Source organism: Budorcas taxicolor, chromosome 13 (genome assembly GCF_023091745.1).
Source record: "Budorcas taxicolor isolate Tak-1 chromosome 13, Takin1.1, whole genome shotgun sequence".
Taxonomy (NCBI): Eukaryota; Metazoa; Chordata; class Mammalia; order Artiodactyla; family Bovidae; genus Budorcas; species Budorcas taxicolor.
In genome coordinates this window covers 36,240,126-36,257,147 of record NC_068922.1, presented here as the reverse complement: position 1 = coordinate 36,257,147, position 17,022 = coordinate 36,240,126, and the positions used below count along the sequence as shown (strand labels likewise).

The window sequence follows — 17,022 nt, the reverse complement described above, 5'->3', positions numbered from 1 at the left end:
TTCTTTTTTGGCTGTAGATTATGATTTTATTATGTATTTTCACCCAGAATACCACAGCAGTGATAATATGTCTTGTGTTCTTCAGAAAGGCATATTACTTTCAACACTTGAATGCATTTAATTAGTAACTCCTTTCTGAGAGTAGGCAAATGTGTTGTGTGTGGTTTTATATAAAGGCTCATTCATTTCAGCCACAGAAATACAGCCCATTTGGGGGTTAATAAAATGATGCTAGTAAAATTTCTATTTAAAGCTTTACATTTAGGAAAATATGCACATTAACTAATGTAAAAATGCCTTTATTTTTATCTTATAAAGAAAGATTTTGGAGGGTGGGGTCAAGATGATGGAGTAGGAAGACTGAGCTCACCTCCCACCATGAGCACACCAACATTAACAAATATTTACAGAGCAACTATCAATGAGAACAACCTGAAGACGGGTAGAAAGAGCTTACACAACTAAAGATATAACAAGTCCACAACAAGATGGGTCGGAGGCGTGGAGATAAGGTATAATCAAGACCCACCCACCCCAGGTAGGTGACCCACAAACAGGAGGAAATTTACAATTGCAGAGGTTCTCCCCAAAGAGCAAGGCATCCGGGTCCCACATCCGGCTCCCTAGCCTGGGGGTCCTGCATAAGAAGACGAGCTCCCAGAACTTCTGGCTTTAAAGGGCAGAGGGGCTTACTTTCAGGAGAGCCAGAGAGAAGTGGGGAATAGAGACTCTGCTCTTAAAGGACAACTACAGAACCCTACACACTCTGAATCCCTGCATGGGGCAGAAATTTGAAAGGAAATTTGAAGTCTTTCCCATTCTATTGTTTTCCTCTATTTCTTTGCATTGTTCATTTAAGAAGGCCTTCTTATCTCTCCTTTCTCTTCCCTGGAACTCTGCATTCAGTTGTGTATATCTTTCCCTTTCTCCTTTGCGTTTTGCTTCTCTTCTTTCCTCAGCTATTTGTAAAGCCTCCTCAGACAACCACTTTACCTTCTTACATTTCTTTTCCTCAGGGATGGTTTTGGTCACTGTCTCCTGTACAATGTTAAGAACCTCTATCCATAGTTCTTCAGGCACTTTGTCTACCAGATCTAATCCCCTGAATGTATTTGTCACTTCCGCTGTTTAAAATCACAAGGGATTTGATTTAGGTCTTAGCTGAATGGCCTAGTGATTTTCCCCTACTTTCTTCAATTTAAGCCTGAATTTTGCAATAAGGAGCTGATGATCTGAGCCATAGTCAGCTCCAGGTCTTGTTTTTGCTGACTGTATAGAGCTTCTCCATCTTGGGTTATAAAGAATATAATCAATCTGATTTCAGTATTGACCATCTGGTGATGTCCATGTGTAGAGTTCTCTCTCATGTTGCTGGATGAGGGTGTTCTTACACTCTATGTAAGAGGCTATGATGTTCTTACATCAAAAAAAAATTTAAAAAGCCATGCTCTCTGACAGTGTACTTTTAAACTTCAACCATCTACTTATTTAGAAAGCCTGAGTCACTGAACAGTGAATAATTATTTACTAGAACAATAATGTATTACTGTGAAAATCATGTTTACAGAGACCAATGAAATATGGTATTTTTTTCAAATGACACTCATGATGTAGTCCTGCAAAGAGTTAGCATAAAGTAATTTCTCATTTGTAAACATCAAGCACAGAATTTAGTTGTAGTTTTTCTTAAGGCTGATGAATTTAATAATGTACGTCAGGATGGGTGGTACCTTACACATAAAAGGTCAATATGCTAAAAATCGTAGTATTAATCTGTTAGGAAATAAACTTCTCAGAAAGAGATTCAGGCAGGTAGACATTAGCCCAATTAGTTTTAACATACTGTACACTCATCTAGAAAGCCACAGTGTATGAATAAGATAATTTTTATTTGAGTCTAATAGTAAGTTGTATATAGGAAAGAAATCTATTGCTCTGGCCAAGTACTATTCACTTCTGTTCCTGATCTTTGAACAGGTTGGCACAAACATGAAGACAGTATATTCTGTGGAAAGCAACTGACACAGATGCAGCTTTTAATGCATGTTTACCTCCAGTGGTACCTGTACTGCTTAACACGGCAATCCTTCTGCATTTTCTCCCAGACATTGGCCAGACTTGTCACTCTTACTATCCGATGAAACGTCAGAATTACTGAAGACTGCAATAAATATCCAAACTGTTTTTGTGACCTAAAAAAGCCACACTTACTCATTTGATTTATTGCAAAACAAATGAAATCTCTGGGTATCCCTTGGATCAGACCCATGTTATAAAAAGTCTACTTATCATATGGTAGCGCTACTATATTTGCTGCTCAAGGCATAAAATAAAAACAAGTTATTTGGCTCACAATCTTACAATGATCACATTAGTGGGTGGCTGAATTTTTGTGTTGGGGAGTGACAGATCTGTTTATAAAGCTCAATTTAAAGTTCCCTGGGAATCAACTATATAGAAAACATAGCAACTCAGCAGTTCATAACGAGCCTTGAGAGAAATTGATTTTCTTTCCTCTGTTGTTCTATAGTGAGAGAAAAATGCAATTAATGAGGCATCAATTTTTATATTGCTGTCAGGAGGAGGAGGAGAAAAAAAGGGAGAAGGAGAATGAAAAGAAAAAGGAAGTAGGAAGCTTGTTGAAACAGCATTATTTTTTCCAAAGCAGCTATTACACTAGACTTAGATAAGAATGACTTATAAGTATTTGTCTCACCCTTGACTCGGGGTTATGGCAAGAGTGCAATAAAACTAAAAGGCAAGATAAAACCATCCTTGAGTCTTCCTTAGCTGAGTAGAACAGAGCATGGATCATTTCCTTACTTGTTCAAAAATGCAACTTTTTCAATGAGGTACCATGATTCTTTATTTAAAATAGCCAATGCCCAAGTCCCCTGATTCTACTCTGCTTCTATGTTCTTCTACATCATTTATCACCCTCTAAGTACAATATGATTGACTTTATTATTTATTAATAATTTATTATGAATAAGTTTTCTGTCTATATGTCCTTCCCAGGGAAACAATGTTTGTGCTCTTCAGTGACAGACTCACGGATCTAGAACAGTGCCAGGCACTGCCTGTTCCTTCCCACACAAATGCACTGAACGAACATCAGTGTGATTTATGCCCAGAAAGGCTGCCAGAGTGTAAACATGCAAGACAGACCAATAGCATAAAAAGCCAACTGTGGTTCTAATAAAGATCATATTTACCTCTTATATACAAGGATTATAATTTTAAATCCATCACACACTCATAGACTCAATTATAACTTTGGTGTTTACAGTTGTCCATATAAAACCCTGCAGAGCAGTCTCTTAATTCCCACCAACATTCAATCAACCTCCAACAAAAGTTATAGGAATTCTGATAAACATATTAACATTTACAGTTAGTCTTGACTGCTTACTTTCCTCTCTGCTTTATGTGGAAGGCTTTTTGTTTTGCCAGTTTTATGGGAAAATGGTGACAGTCTTATAAAGGTCGATTTATTCAAACTACTTCCCCAAGGCAGACTCTAGGCGACATACAAGACTCCGCAGAAAAGAGAAGGAATAGTACTTCATGCTCAAGCTAGAAACGTGAAATATACAGAAAGATTTATTGTCAGTTTCCTCCTATGTCTCATAACCAGACAGAACAAGTCACAAATTGTCTGACTATCCGCAAGATGAATTTGTGCTCTTTACTGCCTTAAGCTGTGAAATGTTTTAGTAGCTTTTTAACACCAAAGCTTTCTCCCTGCAAACACGCTCTTAGTATTTGGCTTTATTACTTTACTCTTTAAAAATTCAGGTTTCGCTAAAGATAACACTTATATAGAAAATACACTAAATTTAGTATACTTAGTTTTAACATACTTTTGGAAAATACTTTTAAATGCAGAGGGGAATATAACAGAAACTGTCACAGAGATGTTTTAGTGGCTGAAATGTAGCTTGAAATAGCATCTTTTCAAAATGAAGAGAAAATTAAATACTTCTGATCAAGGTTCAAATTCCCCTGTCATATTTTTGTCATGTGAACAACTTGGATAATTTTAACTTCCTGAACATTAAGTCCAAGAATTAAAATCACAAAATATTATGGTTAAAAAAAATGTAGATTCTGAACAGCCTTTTAATGTTACTTATCTAACAGTTTCAGGGCAAACACCTTTATTCGCAGTGGCTTTGCAAATACTGGGAGGAGACAAATGAGGCTGGAGGAATCTGCTTATATTCTTTCCAGCTCTGTAAATTATGGGCTTCCCAGGTGGCACTAGTGGTAAAGAACCCGCCTGCCAGTGCAGGAGACATTAGAGACGTGGGATCGATCCCTGGGTTGGAAAGATCCCCTGGAGGAGGGCATGGCAACACACTCCAGTATTCTTGTCTGGAGAATCCCATGGACAGAGGAACCTGACGGGCTAGGGTCCATGGGGTCACAAAGAGTTGGACACAACTGAAAACTTAGCACACACACGTTACAGCATCTGAGAACTATTTTTAAAATATAATTTTTACAATTAGGAAAGGCAAACAGTTAATGCAGGAACAATGAGAATTTCCAAAATTTTAATTCACTGCCGGACACACTCTTTCAGATGATGATAAAAGGCTAAATGATCTAATTTATTAAGTATTTTGAACACTGAGCTTCCAAATCAGCAGAGGCCTATTCATATTTGAACATTTCAATAGTATTTTTAGCTAAGATACAAGAGCTCCATTTTATTAAAAGACTAGTAGAGCCAGGTATTGGTCTAAACCTGTCGTAAATACTTCCTCTAGCTCTCAAACAAACTTAGAAAGCAAGAAAGTGATCTTGCTATTTTCATTTTTTAGATGAAGAAACTGCAGCCAGAAGATATGTGAAATGTGCAGGTGTCATGTCCCCAGATACTGAATCACAGAACTGAACAGGGATGAGCCTGTCCTGCCCAGAAGTCTGCTTGTCACCGTCCACACTGTCCTGTACTATACCATCATGGGACCTAATAGACAGAGATTCCTCGAGACGATAAACGGATACCCTCAACAGACAAGCTGGAAGATTTTCCGAGTGGTGAGCACATAGAAGAAAGTGAATAATGGGAAATTCTTAGAAGCCCAGTCTACAGAGGCCACAGTGCGGGAGAAGACAAAAGACACAGCTGAAGGCCACTTCCACACCTCCACCTGTACAAGCATTCCTGATTTTAAAAGGTTTCCAAATCCTTCCTTTAGTAGAAACAAGAGAAGTAGCTTGTGTGAATTTAGTATTCTAACATGATTTTCTTTCTCTATTTCACATAGAGATTCAGGATATTCTATTTGCCTGGGTATACTATGTACTTGAACATCACAAAAAAATAAGACTAGTATTCTCCATTAAGTCTGTTCTGCTATAATGCAATAATATGGACTTTAAAAGTTCTGCATTATTAAAAACTATCTTTTACCAGCACTTGTTCCCAAATAGGTAAATGAAGTGTAAGAGTTTCATATAAACTTATTTTTCCAATAAAAATTTCAGAATAAAGACTAAATAATAAACCGGTTGCTCTAAATGGATAAATATCACTGAGCAAATTCAGAATAGATTAAGACTATAGATTGTCTATTAAGACAAAATCAGAAGTTTTAAAACCATCATTATAACATATGCATGACAAAGAGCAAAATGGAAGTGTGATGTTAAGAAAAGTAAAAAATCAAAATATTGGGTTGGCCAAAAGCTTCATTTAGGTTTCTCATAAGATGTTATAGAAAAACTCAAAAGAACTTTCTGGTCAACTCAATAAATTGCAGCCAGTTGGCAACAATCAACAAAGAATGCAATGGCAACTGAACCCAACCAAACAGAGCAAGGGACTTCCCTAGGGTGTAGGGGCTGAGCACTTCAGTGTCACAAGGAGCAACAGGTAAAAAGCAAAACGCAGAATCTCTGGCCTCGCCTGGGACTCCCAGATCAGAACCTGCATTTTAACAAGATTCACAAGTGACTCAAATGCCTTTTGAAGTTTGAGAAGCGCTGGAGTCTGGGCTGGCTGAGTTGGTGTTGGTGGCCTCAGGGATAGCGGGGGTCTCTGTCTACACCAGCATGACAGGACTGGGGGACTGAAGGCTGCAGACAAAGCAGATGGTAAAAGCAAGCCCAGGAATCCTCCCTGGTGGCTGAGAGGGCTGCAGGGTGGGGGCCAGCCAAACATGGGAACAGATCGGAGGAGAGAGCAGGCAAACCTGCTAGGATGCTTTAGGGAAGTGCTGGCAAACTCAAGGATCAGGACAGTGGACCAGTCATGCCATGTGCAATGTGGCGCCCCATGTGGCCAGCGCGGGGGAGGCAGAGCTGACCGGACCCTGGTCCACCCCGCCTCCAGAGGAAATGTGACTCAGGCTGGGGCTCTTGTGCACAGAGAGGCTCTCAAGAGACTTGGAACTGAACTTTCACAGAACGTCGAGGTATCTGTTAGAAAAATGAATGGAGGGCCCTAAACCAAAGGAAAAAAGAGAAAAGTAGGATATTCGGGACTGGCACACAGTGTCGACACAGCCCTGATTTTGTAGATCAAAAGCAGTATTCCACAGGGAGATGAGGAACAGGCTCTGGTCTTGAACTGTCTGGGGCAAAATGGGCTCCACGGCTTAGAAGCTGGATCCAGGGCCAGTGACTTACTTCTCTCATCTGTGTGCTTGAGTTTCTTCTTCTGTAAAATGGGGACATGAAAAGTATTTACCTCATAGCCACAGTGAGGGCTGAGGAAATAATAACAGCATCCCCCTGAGCACAGTGCCTGGACTCAATACACATCAGCCACTGTTATGACACAGGGCTCAGGAAGGGTGGGACCTGCCTAAGAAACAAGTTAAAACTGAAAAACCGTTGGGACAGTTTCAAAGCAGTTGGGTACAACAGAGAGTAAGAAAACATGACAGTTAGATCTCAGTTTGTAATAGAGAAACCTAAGTCACAAAAAGGGGTGTTTTAGTTGTTGATGAAGAAATGCAGTGAATTATTTACTCAAGGGCTGGAAAACTCCAAAGGGGAAGGACACGTTAATGGGGAGAAATGCATAGCAAAGGAAATAAGACTCTTCACTGACTATACCACTTTGAAGCATCAACACTGAGCATCCCCAGTATAGGAGTATCTTGGAGTTAATACCCCTTTGGGGAGATAAAAGAATTTCCCCCAAGAATCAGGCCTCAGAAACCTAAGGAATTCCAAGAAGGAGACAGTTAAGAGCAGTCACTGCAGGCTGAGTGATGTCACAGGCTGAACAACTAAAATTAAAGTGAAGAAAGCCCTAGGATCTGGCCTAGAGTATAAACATACAGTGACGAGAGCACACAGTATGTGGTTAGAAACGAAGGCACCTGGCTCACTAGACAGATCCACATTCAACTTAGACGTCAGGTGCCAGGAACCCGAAGATCAAGGGACAAAGGGGATTTAGGGCAAGATAAGTGCCCACAGCTAAATTAGCCTCAGGACTAATTAGTCTCAGGTGGTCCAGTGGTTAAGAATCCACCCTCCAACGTGGGGGATGCAGGTTTGATCCCTGGTCGGGGAACTAAGATCCCACATGCCAAGGAGTAACTAAGCCTGCACACCACAGCTACTGAGCTCATGCACTGCAACTGAGACTCGATGCAGCCAAATAAATTTAAAAAATAAAAAATTAACTACTTCGTTAAAGATTTTACCCAGATATATTTTAGTTCAGTGATCGTGGATCTAGACAATCAGCGCTCATGTAAAGCAACACCCCAAACACTGCAGATCACTGTGACTGGAGCTCACAATGGGACACTGTGATACAGTTTTCTGGGAGCATTAATTTACCTGAAAGGGTAGTTGGGGTGATGCTGTGTTTTTATTCTGTCCCAATGCCCTTTGAAACTGGGTAGGAGGTATGTCAGTGAGGGCTGTGTTGTCCAGTTCTGAGGAGGTTGATTGGGAATGCCTGTCTCCACAGAGGCAAGCTGTGTATGATGGGAGTTCCAGCTTCACGCTGGTGGGGAAAGCCTAACACAGCCTGTCTGTCCCACTGACTACAACTGAAACCTCTGGACAGCACACAAAAAGCAATGATCTGGGGGTTTTGGAGAAGCAAACAAAAGCAGGCAGAGTGTAAAAGGAAGTCAGGCCCTGAGAGGTGAGCCCCAAGGAGGTGTGATGGTGGTGGTTTAATCATGAAGTCGTGTCCAACTCTTGCAACCCGATGGACTGTAGCCTGCCAGGCTCCTCTGTCCATGGGATTCTCCAGGCAAGAATACTGGAGTGGGTTCCAATTTCCTTCTCCAGGGGGATCTTCCCAACCCAAGGACTGAACCCAGGTCTCCTGCATTGCAGGCAAATTCTTAACCAACTGAGCTATGAAGGGAAGCCTCCAAGGGGTGAAGGTTCCCATTTTATTTTTCTTCTCTTCTTTGACTTTGCACAGAGGATGAGGCTCTGTCTCAGAGCTGCACCGTGGAGCAGGAGGCTGTGCAGCTGAGATCCCACAAAAGTTGTGATGACTGAGATGAACCTAAAGCAGCACAACAGAGGCTCTGAGAAACGAACTAAGATGTAAACCAATGTCTAAGTCTCTCTCACCCCAAGGGCCATATGCATGGCACAGACCAGAAGCAGTGAAGAGCCTGGCCTACTGGGAGCCTAGCCAGGTTAATAGCCTGCTAAAAACAGCATAATCCAGAGGAATTTAGTAAGACCCAAAGTCTATATCAAATAATGTTCAGAACATCCAAGAGATGGAACAAATGATTCGACAAACAGAACTAGGTAAAGGTGAACAATTCTCAAGGAGAAAGACAATCAACACATGCCAACCCTGAGATAACCCTGATGCTGGAACCATCTAAGATGAGAGGGTGGCTAAGCTTCGGAAGATAAAACTAAACACACTTGAATGGAAACGTACAGTTCTTACGAGATAAGCAAAAACTATGAAAAAGAGCTAGTAATTTCCCAAATGAAGAAAATACCTGAAAGAAAAAAAATTGCTCAGTGGGCTAAACAGCAAAACAGATAAGGAGGAAAAGAGTTAGAGATCTTGAGAGGAGAAAAAAAAAAAAGAAATCAAATTTGAACAACAGAGAAGCTCTGGGGAAAAACTTATAAGCACTTGTGAAACCACCTTAAAGGGTCTAACATATGTGCTACTGGAGTCTCAGAGTAGAGGGGAAAGGATGGGTCAAAACAAACATCTTGGGGAAAAAAAATGGCCAAAAATTTGATGAATGTCATAAATTTTCAGATTTGAGAAGTCTGGGAAATCCAGACAGGTTAAATTCAAAAGACACATCGTGATCAGTGCTAAAAATCAAAGATAAGGAAAAAACTTGAAAACAACTAGAGAATAATTACACATAGAGATAAAGCCAAAAAGTCATCAATATATTAATATAAAATAAGAAAAACAATAATCACGTTACCCAAAAGAAGGCAGGAAAGAGGAACAAAGAAAAATTTTGAAAAGTACAAGGGGCCAAAGAGAAAACAAATCATAAAATATCAATAGTAGGCTTAAATCCAACCATATCAATAGTTAAATGTAAATTTAATATGAACATATATGTGTGTGCTTAGTTGCTCAGTTGTGTCAGACTCTCTGTGATCCCATGGAATGTAGCCCGCCAGGCTCCTCTGTCCATGGGGATTCTCTAGACAAGAATTATAGAGTAGGTTGACATGCCCTCCAGGGGATCTTCCTAACCCAGGGATCAAACCCAGGTTTCCCGCATTGCCGGTGGAGTCTTTACTGTCTGAGCCACCACAGAAGCCCTATATTAAACTTTAAACATATCAATAAAAGACACTGATTATTAAATTGGATATCTAAAACAAGACCCAATACTATCCTGTCTGAAAGACACAGATGGATTAAAGTAAAAGAAAGTGATGTACCAGGCAAACAATAAGCAAAAGAAAGCTTGAGTGGCTATGTTATATATCACATAAAGTGACTTCAGGATAATGAATATTACCAGGGGTAAAAAAAGAATATTACACAATAAAAGTGACTTCACTAAGAAAACATAATACTCCTAAATGTGTATCCACCCAGCAACAGAGCTTCTAAATCTATTAAGTAAAAGTGGATTAATGTGAAAAGAGAAATAGACACATCTACAGTTAGAGAATTTAACAGTCTTCTCCCAACAATTAACAGAGCAAGTGGACAAATAATAAAAATACAGAAGACCTGAATAATAATATCAACCTACTTGACTTACATAATATGTATAAAACACTCTATTCAACAACAACGTAACACATTCTTTTTACAAATACAAAGAACACATTCTTTGTATTCCGGGCTAAAAAAAAAGAAAAAAATTCTGACAAACTTAAAAAAATAATTGAAATCATACAAAGCATATACTCTGACTATAATGGAATTAAATAAGAAATCAATAGCCAAAAGATACCTGGATAATCCCTAAGTATCTGAAAATTAAACAACACATATGTGAACAACTCACTGATCAAAGAAGTCACAACAGAAATTAGAAAATATTCTGATCTTAATGATATGTTATAAAAACACAATCAAAAGTTGTAGGATGCAGTGCTTAGAGGCAAATTTAAATTTATGCCCAGTTAATACTTAAACATTTGTAAAGGGGTTTTTGCTCAGTGATCAAAAATTCAACTTGATAAAACTAGAAAAAGAAAAAGAAATCCAAAGAAGGCAGAGAAAGGGGCTTCCCAGGTGGCGCTAGTGGTAAAGAACCCACTTGCCAATGCAGGAGACACAAGACACAGGTTCGAATCCTGGGTCAGAAAGATTCCCTAGAGGAAGGCATGGCAACCCACTCCAGTATTCTTGCTTGGAGAATCCCATGGACAGAGGAGCCTGGTGGGCTACAGTTCATGGATACTTAGTACGCACAGAGAGAAGGTCCAGTAAAACACCAATCCCATGACACAGATATCTTGTAAAGTCTCAATGTCCTAAGTACAAAAAGACTACAAAGATTTCATTTTAGAGGTCAAAAGGTGTTCAAGATGAGATTTTTTTTTTTCACTTGAACACTTCCAGCATTGTGCCCTCTGAAGTTAAATTCTCACTGTCTCACTTCCTCAGCATCACACAAGCCATCACTTACCAACCAAGACAACGAGTCTGTACTTCTCATTCGTCTGCCGTCGATACGGTGTTACTTCCTCATACGTGGGCACATCGGCTGTGTCGTACTGGTCACTCCTCTTGCACTCGTACATGGATTTATTTGTTTTCTTATCTTTTCTACTAAGACGGAAACTTCTTCTAAAACCAGCTGCAAATACAAAAAAACAAAACAAAACACCTTTTTAGCAGTTAAAACTAAAAAAAGACACCCCCTCTAAAAAAAATTTTTTTAAACCCCTCAAAGTTGGGCTGGATTTTATTTACCATAATAGCATTACCAGGGCACTGAGTAATAAAAGGGAAATAGATCCTCCACGATTTCATTAAAACCACTGATAAAAGAATCATCTAACATTTAATTATATCGTTATAATACTTTTAAGTTTTGTTTGCTTCCCAATCATAAAGAGTTCTTTTCAAAAATCAAGAAACAAAATAAAGAGGTCAGATATCATAAAGAACATTTTTGCACAGACTGATGAACACAATTGTAAGAAAAAGTTAAAAGCACTGCAGAAACCTTTTAAATATAAATGATGAATTCTCCCATTCATAAATACTAGAATCTTTTACACTGTGTTCTAAGCACAGCCTAACAACATCCCTGTGGCACAGACAGCATCTATTGTTAAACAGAAAGAAAACTAAAGTGTCCGAAATGTGTCCTACAAGTAGCCCACAAAAGTGGCCTAATGTGTCCAAAAGACCTCTGACTGGATCAGGCAGACAGAACCAGACTATCACTGACAGCAAGTTACTTCACCGCTCTGAGACCCCAGTAGGTGGAGTAAATGACCAAGCCTCAGGTTCTTTTCTCCTATAGAAATTCTATGCTAATACTGAAGTGAATAGCCATTCCCTTCTCTGGGGCATCTTCCTAACTCAGGGACCGAACCTGGGCCTCCTGCATTGCAGGCAGATTCCTTACTATCTGAGTCATTAGGGAAGCCCTTTATAATGTGAAGCTGACTGAAATTTGAAAATCAGTTTCTGAGCCACAGTTGTGTACTCTTACTAATACCGTACCATATTTTACTAAGACACCTTTTCAAGTATTTAAGTAAGTTTCCTGTCTGCTTAAACAGCTCCCTCCAGCACACTGCTGTCATTTGAAATGTTGGCTTAGAAAAGCGAAGGCAAAAGTTCCTTGTCTCAGGCAAACCCTATTTCACTCTACTTGTTCTTCACATAGTTATAACATTCTGGTTTAATGTCTTTTCTTGAAGAGTGGTATTTACCATACACATCATTCAAGGATTCTTGGCCTAACCAACACTCTCAAAATCCAGACCTTAAAGGGAGGCAACAGCCTGTTTATTACAATATGATAAATATTCTATAGCAGTTTCATAACATAAAACAAATGCAAGCATATTTTTAAATGTATAAAAACAGATTCTCTTTAAAAAGAATACTAATCAAATCTGGTAAACAGGAACAAAACTTTAAAAAAGGTATTTTACAATAAAAAGCAATAATGTGAATTTTAGAGAACACAAAGAAAAATAAATAGTACTATTGGATTTAAAAATTAATATTCAAAATACAGGCAGTATTAAAAAAACAATTAATGAATGTCCATGGAGTTCTATCACTTACTTTATAGATTCACAGTTTAATAAAAATCAAAATATTAAGAATGGAATGATAAATATGTTCCTGGAACCCACTAAAATTGGGTCTGATCTTGAGATCAGAATTATTTGAGGGAGAAGATTTACAAAGAATTTGAAGCAAGGAAGACAGCTGCTCTAATAATCTATTAAAGACAAAAGGAAAAAGCAAACAGAATAAATGATGAAACATATCATCTTACAAAGAAAGGTGAGATTTCAGGGACAAAGAGGAAATGTACCAACCTGGTCCTAGGATGAAGAAAAGATGGGTGAATTCTAAGAATCTTAACTGCACAGAGAAGTCAAACTTCTACGGTGACGGTCAGAGGACAAACTGTAACTATGTTTTGTATTTTTGGGGGAAAGACTCATGAGACATCCTGTAGGATTAGCAGGTAGAACTAAAAATCCCTTCACAATTATTCCTCATATGGAGGGAGGGATTTCCTCAAGTCACTGCAAACATCTGGCACAGAAATGGATCGAAGACACACATGTCTCATCCACAATGAGTCCAAAAGCAAAACCCAGAAAAATCCCTGATCGATGAATCCCAGCTAAATCCTGAATGTCAGTGAAAATGCTTACCTAATGGAGTCTTTATGATTAACTGAAGTTTTCACCTTTGTTGTAAACAGTAATGATATAGTGGGGGGAAGAGAAAAGGGAACCGGATTTCTAATGTGAGATCTCCATGGACATGCAGGGTGAGGAGCTGGGGGTCACTGGGGGGTGTGAGCTGTATAGCACTTGGTACAGAAAAGGTGCTTTATTAAAATCTCTGGTGGCTCAGTGGTAGAGAATCTGCCTGCCAATGCAGGAGACACGGGTTTATTCCCCGGATCAGAAAGATCCCTTGGAGAAGGAAATGGCAACCCACTCCAGTACCCTTGCCTCGGAAATCCCATGGACAGAGGAGCCTGGCAGACTATGTAGTCCATGGGGTCACCAAAGATTCGGACATGATCTAACAACTGAAACCATGCCAACAGATGTCCTAAACAGGATTTTAAAAAGGCAGCCCCTAAAATTCTACTATGGGTCCTGTTTCTTTGATGTAAATTTCGACAAAGAAAGCCGGACACATTTGGGATTTTTACAAAGATAACTGCATGAAGCCGACAAAAAGGACACAGCACCGCGTCCATGAAGGTTCAGGGCTGGAGCGGCCCCGGAGAGGAGAGCGTCAGGTTGCTGGGACCCCGCCCGGCCAGCGCCTCAGGGACACCGCTGCGCTGGCCCGCACACGACAGGGCCCTGACCTCGTTCACGTGTTTTCCAGGTGGCCACGACCACGCACGCAGAATTCCCACAGGTTCTGAGGCCTGAGTGTCTTGGCCCCGCGCCTCGTTTAGAAAACAAAAGGGGAAAAGTCAGCCAGGTCCGCTGGGATCCCAAGGATACAGGGCTCCTTGCTGAGTGTTAAAGGCTCAGACCTGGGTCGCTGGCTTCCTTACCAACTGGGGTGACTCGCCAATGTTTTAAAACCTTTCTGAAGCCTCATTTCTCAGCTTTAAAATGAGGATAATACTATCGACCTCTCACAGGATATTAAGGATTAAACAATTTATGTGAAGCATTTGCCCAGGACCTGGTGCATGGTAAACGCGTTACACAGTAGACAGATTAGCACCTGACTGGGTCCCACCTAACCTCAACGTGTCTCCAAGGCAGGAACACACTATGTTCCCTGTTGTTCCCATAGCACACGTCTAGCAGGAACGGGAAAAGCAAATGAAGGGGCTTCATGTTTGAGTAATGTCATAAAAGACACAAAATATTAAATCCAGATTTAAATATGTTAACTATTAAAAGTAGTTGATTAAAGCAGTAAGGCATTTTTAAAGAGATAAAGATTCAGTATATGTTACCTATCCTTTTATTTCTTTTTAGATACTCTTTCTGGGGATGTGCTATCTCTGTTATTACAGTTACATTTAGAGAGCATCTCTCTTTTCTGTCCTTACTTATGGTCCCTCACTCCCTCAACACACACACGTATATATGTCACATATTTACACCACACAATAAATATATACACTCATGTACCCATACATATGGACACACACATACATACATACACATATATGTTGTTTTGCCGTTTATGTAACTTATTTGTGTCTGACTCTGAGACCCCCACCCATGGGCTGTAGCCTACCAGGCTCCCCTGCCCGTGAAATTCTCCAGACAAGAATACTGGCGTGAGCTGCCATTTCCCCCTCCAGGGGATCTTTCCAATCCAGAGATCAAACCCACATCTCCCGTGTCTCCCACATTGTAGGCAGATTCTTCCCCACTGAGCCATCGGGAAAGCCCCCCCCCGCCCCCCCCCCCACATCTATGCAAACACAAAAATAGAGTCAGAAAACAAGAAAAATCCCCAACTCAGAACAATTAATAAAACAGCCAGAATAGAGGATATAACAAAAGGTATGAAATCCAGAGTTGTTACTTGTTTCTCAGATAAAAACAAAGCCAAACCAGGTAGCACAGAAGCCTGCCACTCAAGGCAGCATAGAGACTATCATTTTCAAATTTCAGTGACACAGTGCGGGCATGTCAGCACAGCTTGGTTAAGTCTAATCTTAAAGGAGACTGAGCTCTACATCAGGAAAAGGGGTTAATCATTTCTGGCCTTCGGGTCTTAGGTGGTTCTCTTATTAAAAGGAAGCTCAAGAATGTGTACTTAAATTGAAAGCAAGCAGAAGGTTCTTTCCAGTAAATGGGAATAAATCACCTGGAGCGTATTTCATTCTAGTTCGTTTTCAGTGCACAAGTCTTAGCAAGAGCTGGCTTTTAGACACCAGGAGCGGCAAAGCAGCACTAACAAGGAATCTGGAGTAAAGGAACGGTTTCATGCAAAATATATTTTTCCTTATATTTCACATTTTTGTAATTTATAATTGGCTCAACATTTTTATGGACAAGCTTTTTCCATGGCTCTTACCCACAGCTGCTAGAGATTTGTGTTTTTTTAAGAGAACAGCACGTCAGCTTTATTACAATAGGAAAGTGGCTTCACAGAGAAACCGCAGGTGCGGGTCAGCCCTTCATCACTCGGAGACACTTCTTATCTAATATTTTCCAGCAGGAATAATTTACGATAACTCAACTAACTTACTTAGTTGCGTGGTTCTGCTTAAAGTAAATTTTACTTTTTTATTATAAAAGATGACACAAGTTGCAATAAACATTCCTGTACATTCCTCTTACTCTGTGTCACTGATGACTTCATTAGGGCAAATTGCAAGAAGCTTGATGGATCTTGTCCAAATGCTTCTCAGATGGGTTAATAAGAACATACATCTCCACTGGCAGCAAGCCCCACTGCATGTTTTACCATTCTCTCATCAAAGGACTTCTATCATTTAAAAATCTTTAGTGATCTTACAAGTGAAAATTGTATACCGTTTCATTTTAACTGTTAAGTTGAACCTGTTTTTCATATTTGTAACTCATTTGCATTTATTTCTTCTGTGAATTGTTAGTTAATACTTGCTGATCATTTTTTGGGGGGTCTACATAAATAGCATACACATTCATGTATCTTTTAAGGTCATAACACTTGGCCTTATTTATTGCAAAGACGTTAAGATTTTCAGTTTTCCTTTTCAAAGAAATTTTAAAGGTTTATTTATTTGAATCTGTGAATTTCTTTCCTTTGTAATTTCTTCCACTATTTTTATGACTTTCCTACCCTTAATCTGATAAACACCCAAATTTTCTTAAATTTAAAAAATAGGTTACATAGCTTTACAGTTAATTTTTTAAATTCATCTGGAATTACTCAGGTATGATTATGAGATCAAGTTTGTGAGATGAGGCTGTAACTTTATAGTTTTCTAAATAATTAGCCAATGGCCCCAGAAATCCTTACTGAACAACCCTTTACCCACTTTATGTTAATACACACTTTGTACTGAAACACCAGATAGTGAGTTATGATGTTTTGACCAAAAAAAAAAAAAAAAGGTGATTCTTGGTTTGAGTTTAGATCATTCCCTTATTATTAATTTCAATATCAAAACAACAGAAGCAGTGGTGGTGGTGGTAGTGGGCATTTGTTGAGAACTTACAGATTACGGACACCGTCTGAAGCACTTATATGGATCGGTTCATTTAATTCTCACAACAACAAATGGGGCAGGCATAACAATCTAACAGGTTTAAGTAACTCTTCTTTTAGTGTCTTAAAAAGAAAACAATCCTTGGTTCAAACATTAAATCTTGAAAGTCCAGAAGAAAGCTTGAAATGTTATTCTATACACACAGATGTTTAAGAGAAAAACTGTTAAGCTT

At 39.4% G+C, this 17,022-nt stretch overlaps 1 protein-coding gene across 2 annotated transcripts in view; it reads right to left on the bottom strand.

Moving 5' to 3' along the window:
- MPP7 (MAGUK p55 scaffold protein 7) overlaps nucleotides 1-17,022 on the bottom strand; it is a 227,844-nt gene that overhangs the window by 17,223 nt on the left and 193,599 nt on the right. For both annotated transcript variants that reach the window (XM_052650871.1, XM_052650870.1), the window contains one exon: nucleotides 11,085-11,255. In XM_052650871.1, coding sequence (XP_052506831.1) covers nucleotides 11,085-11,255 — 171 coding nt within the window. The remainder of the gene's footprint in view (nucleotides 1-11,084; nucleotides 11,256-17,022) is intronic.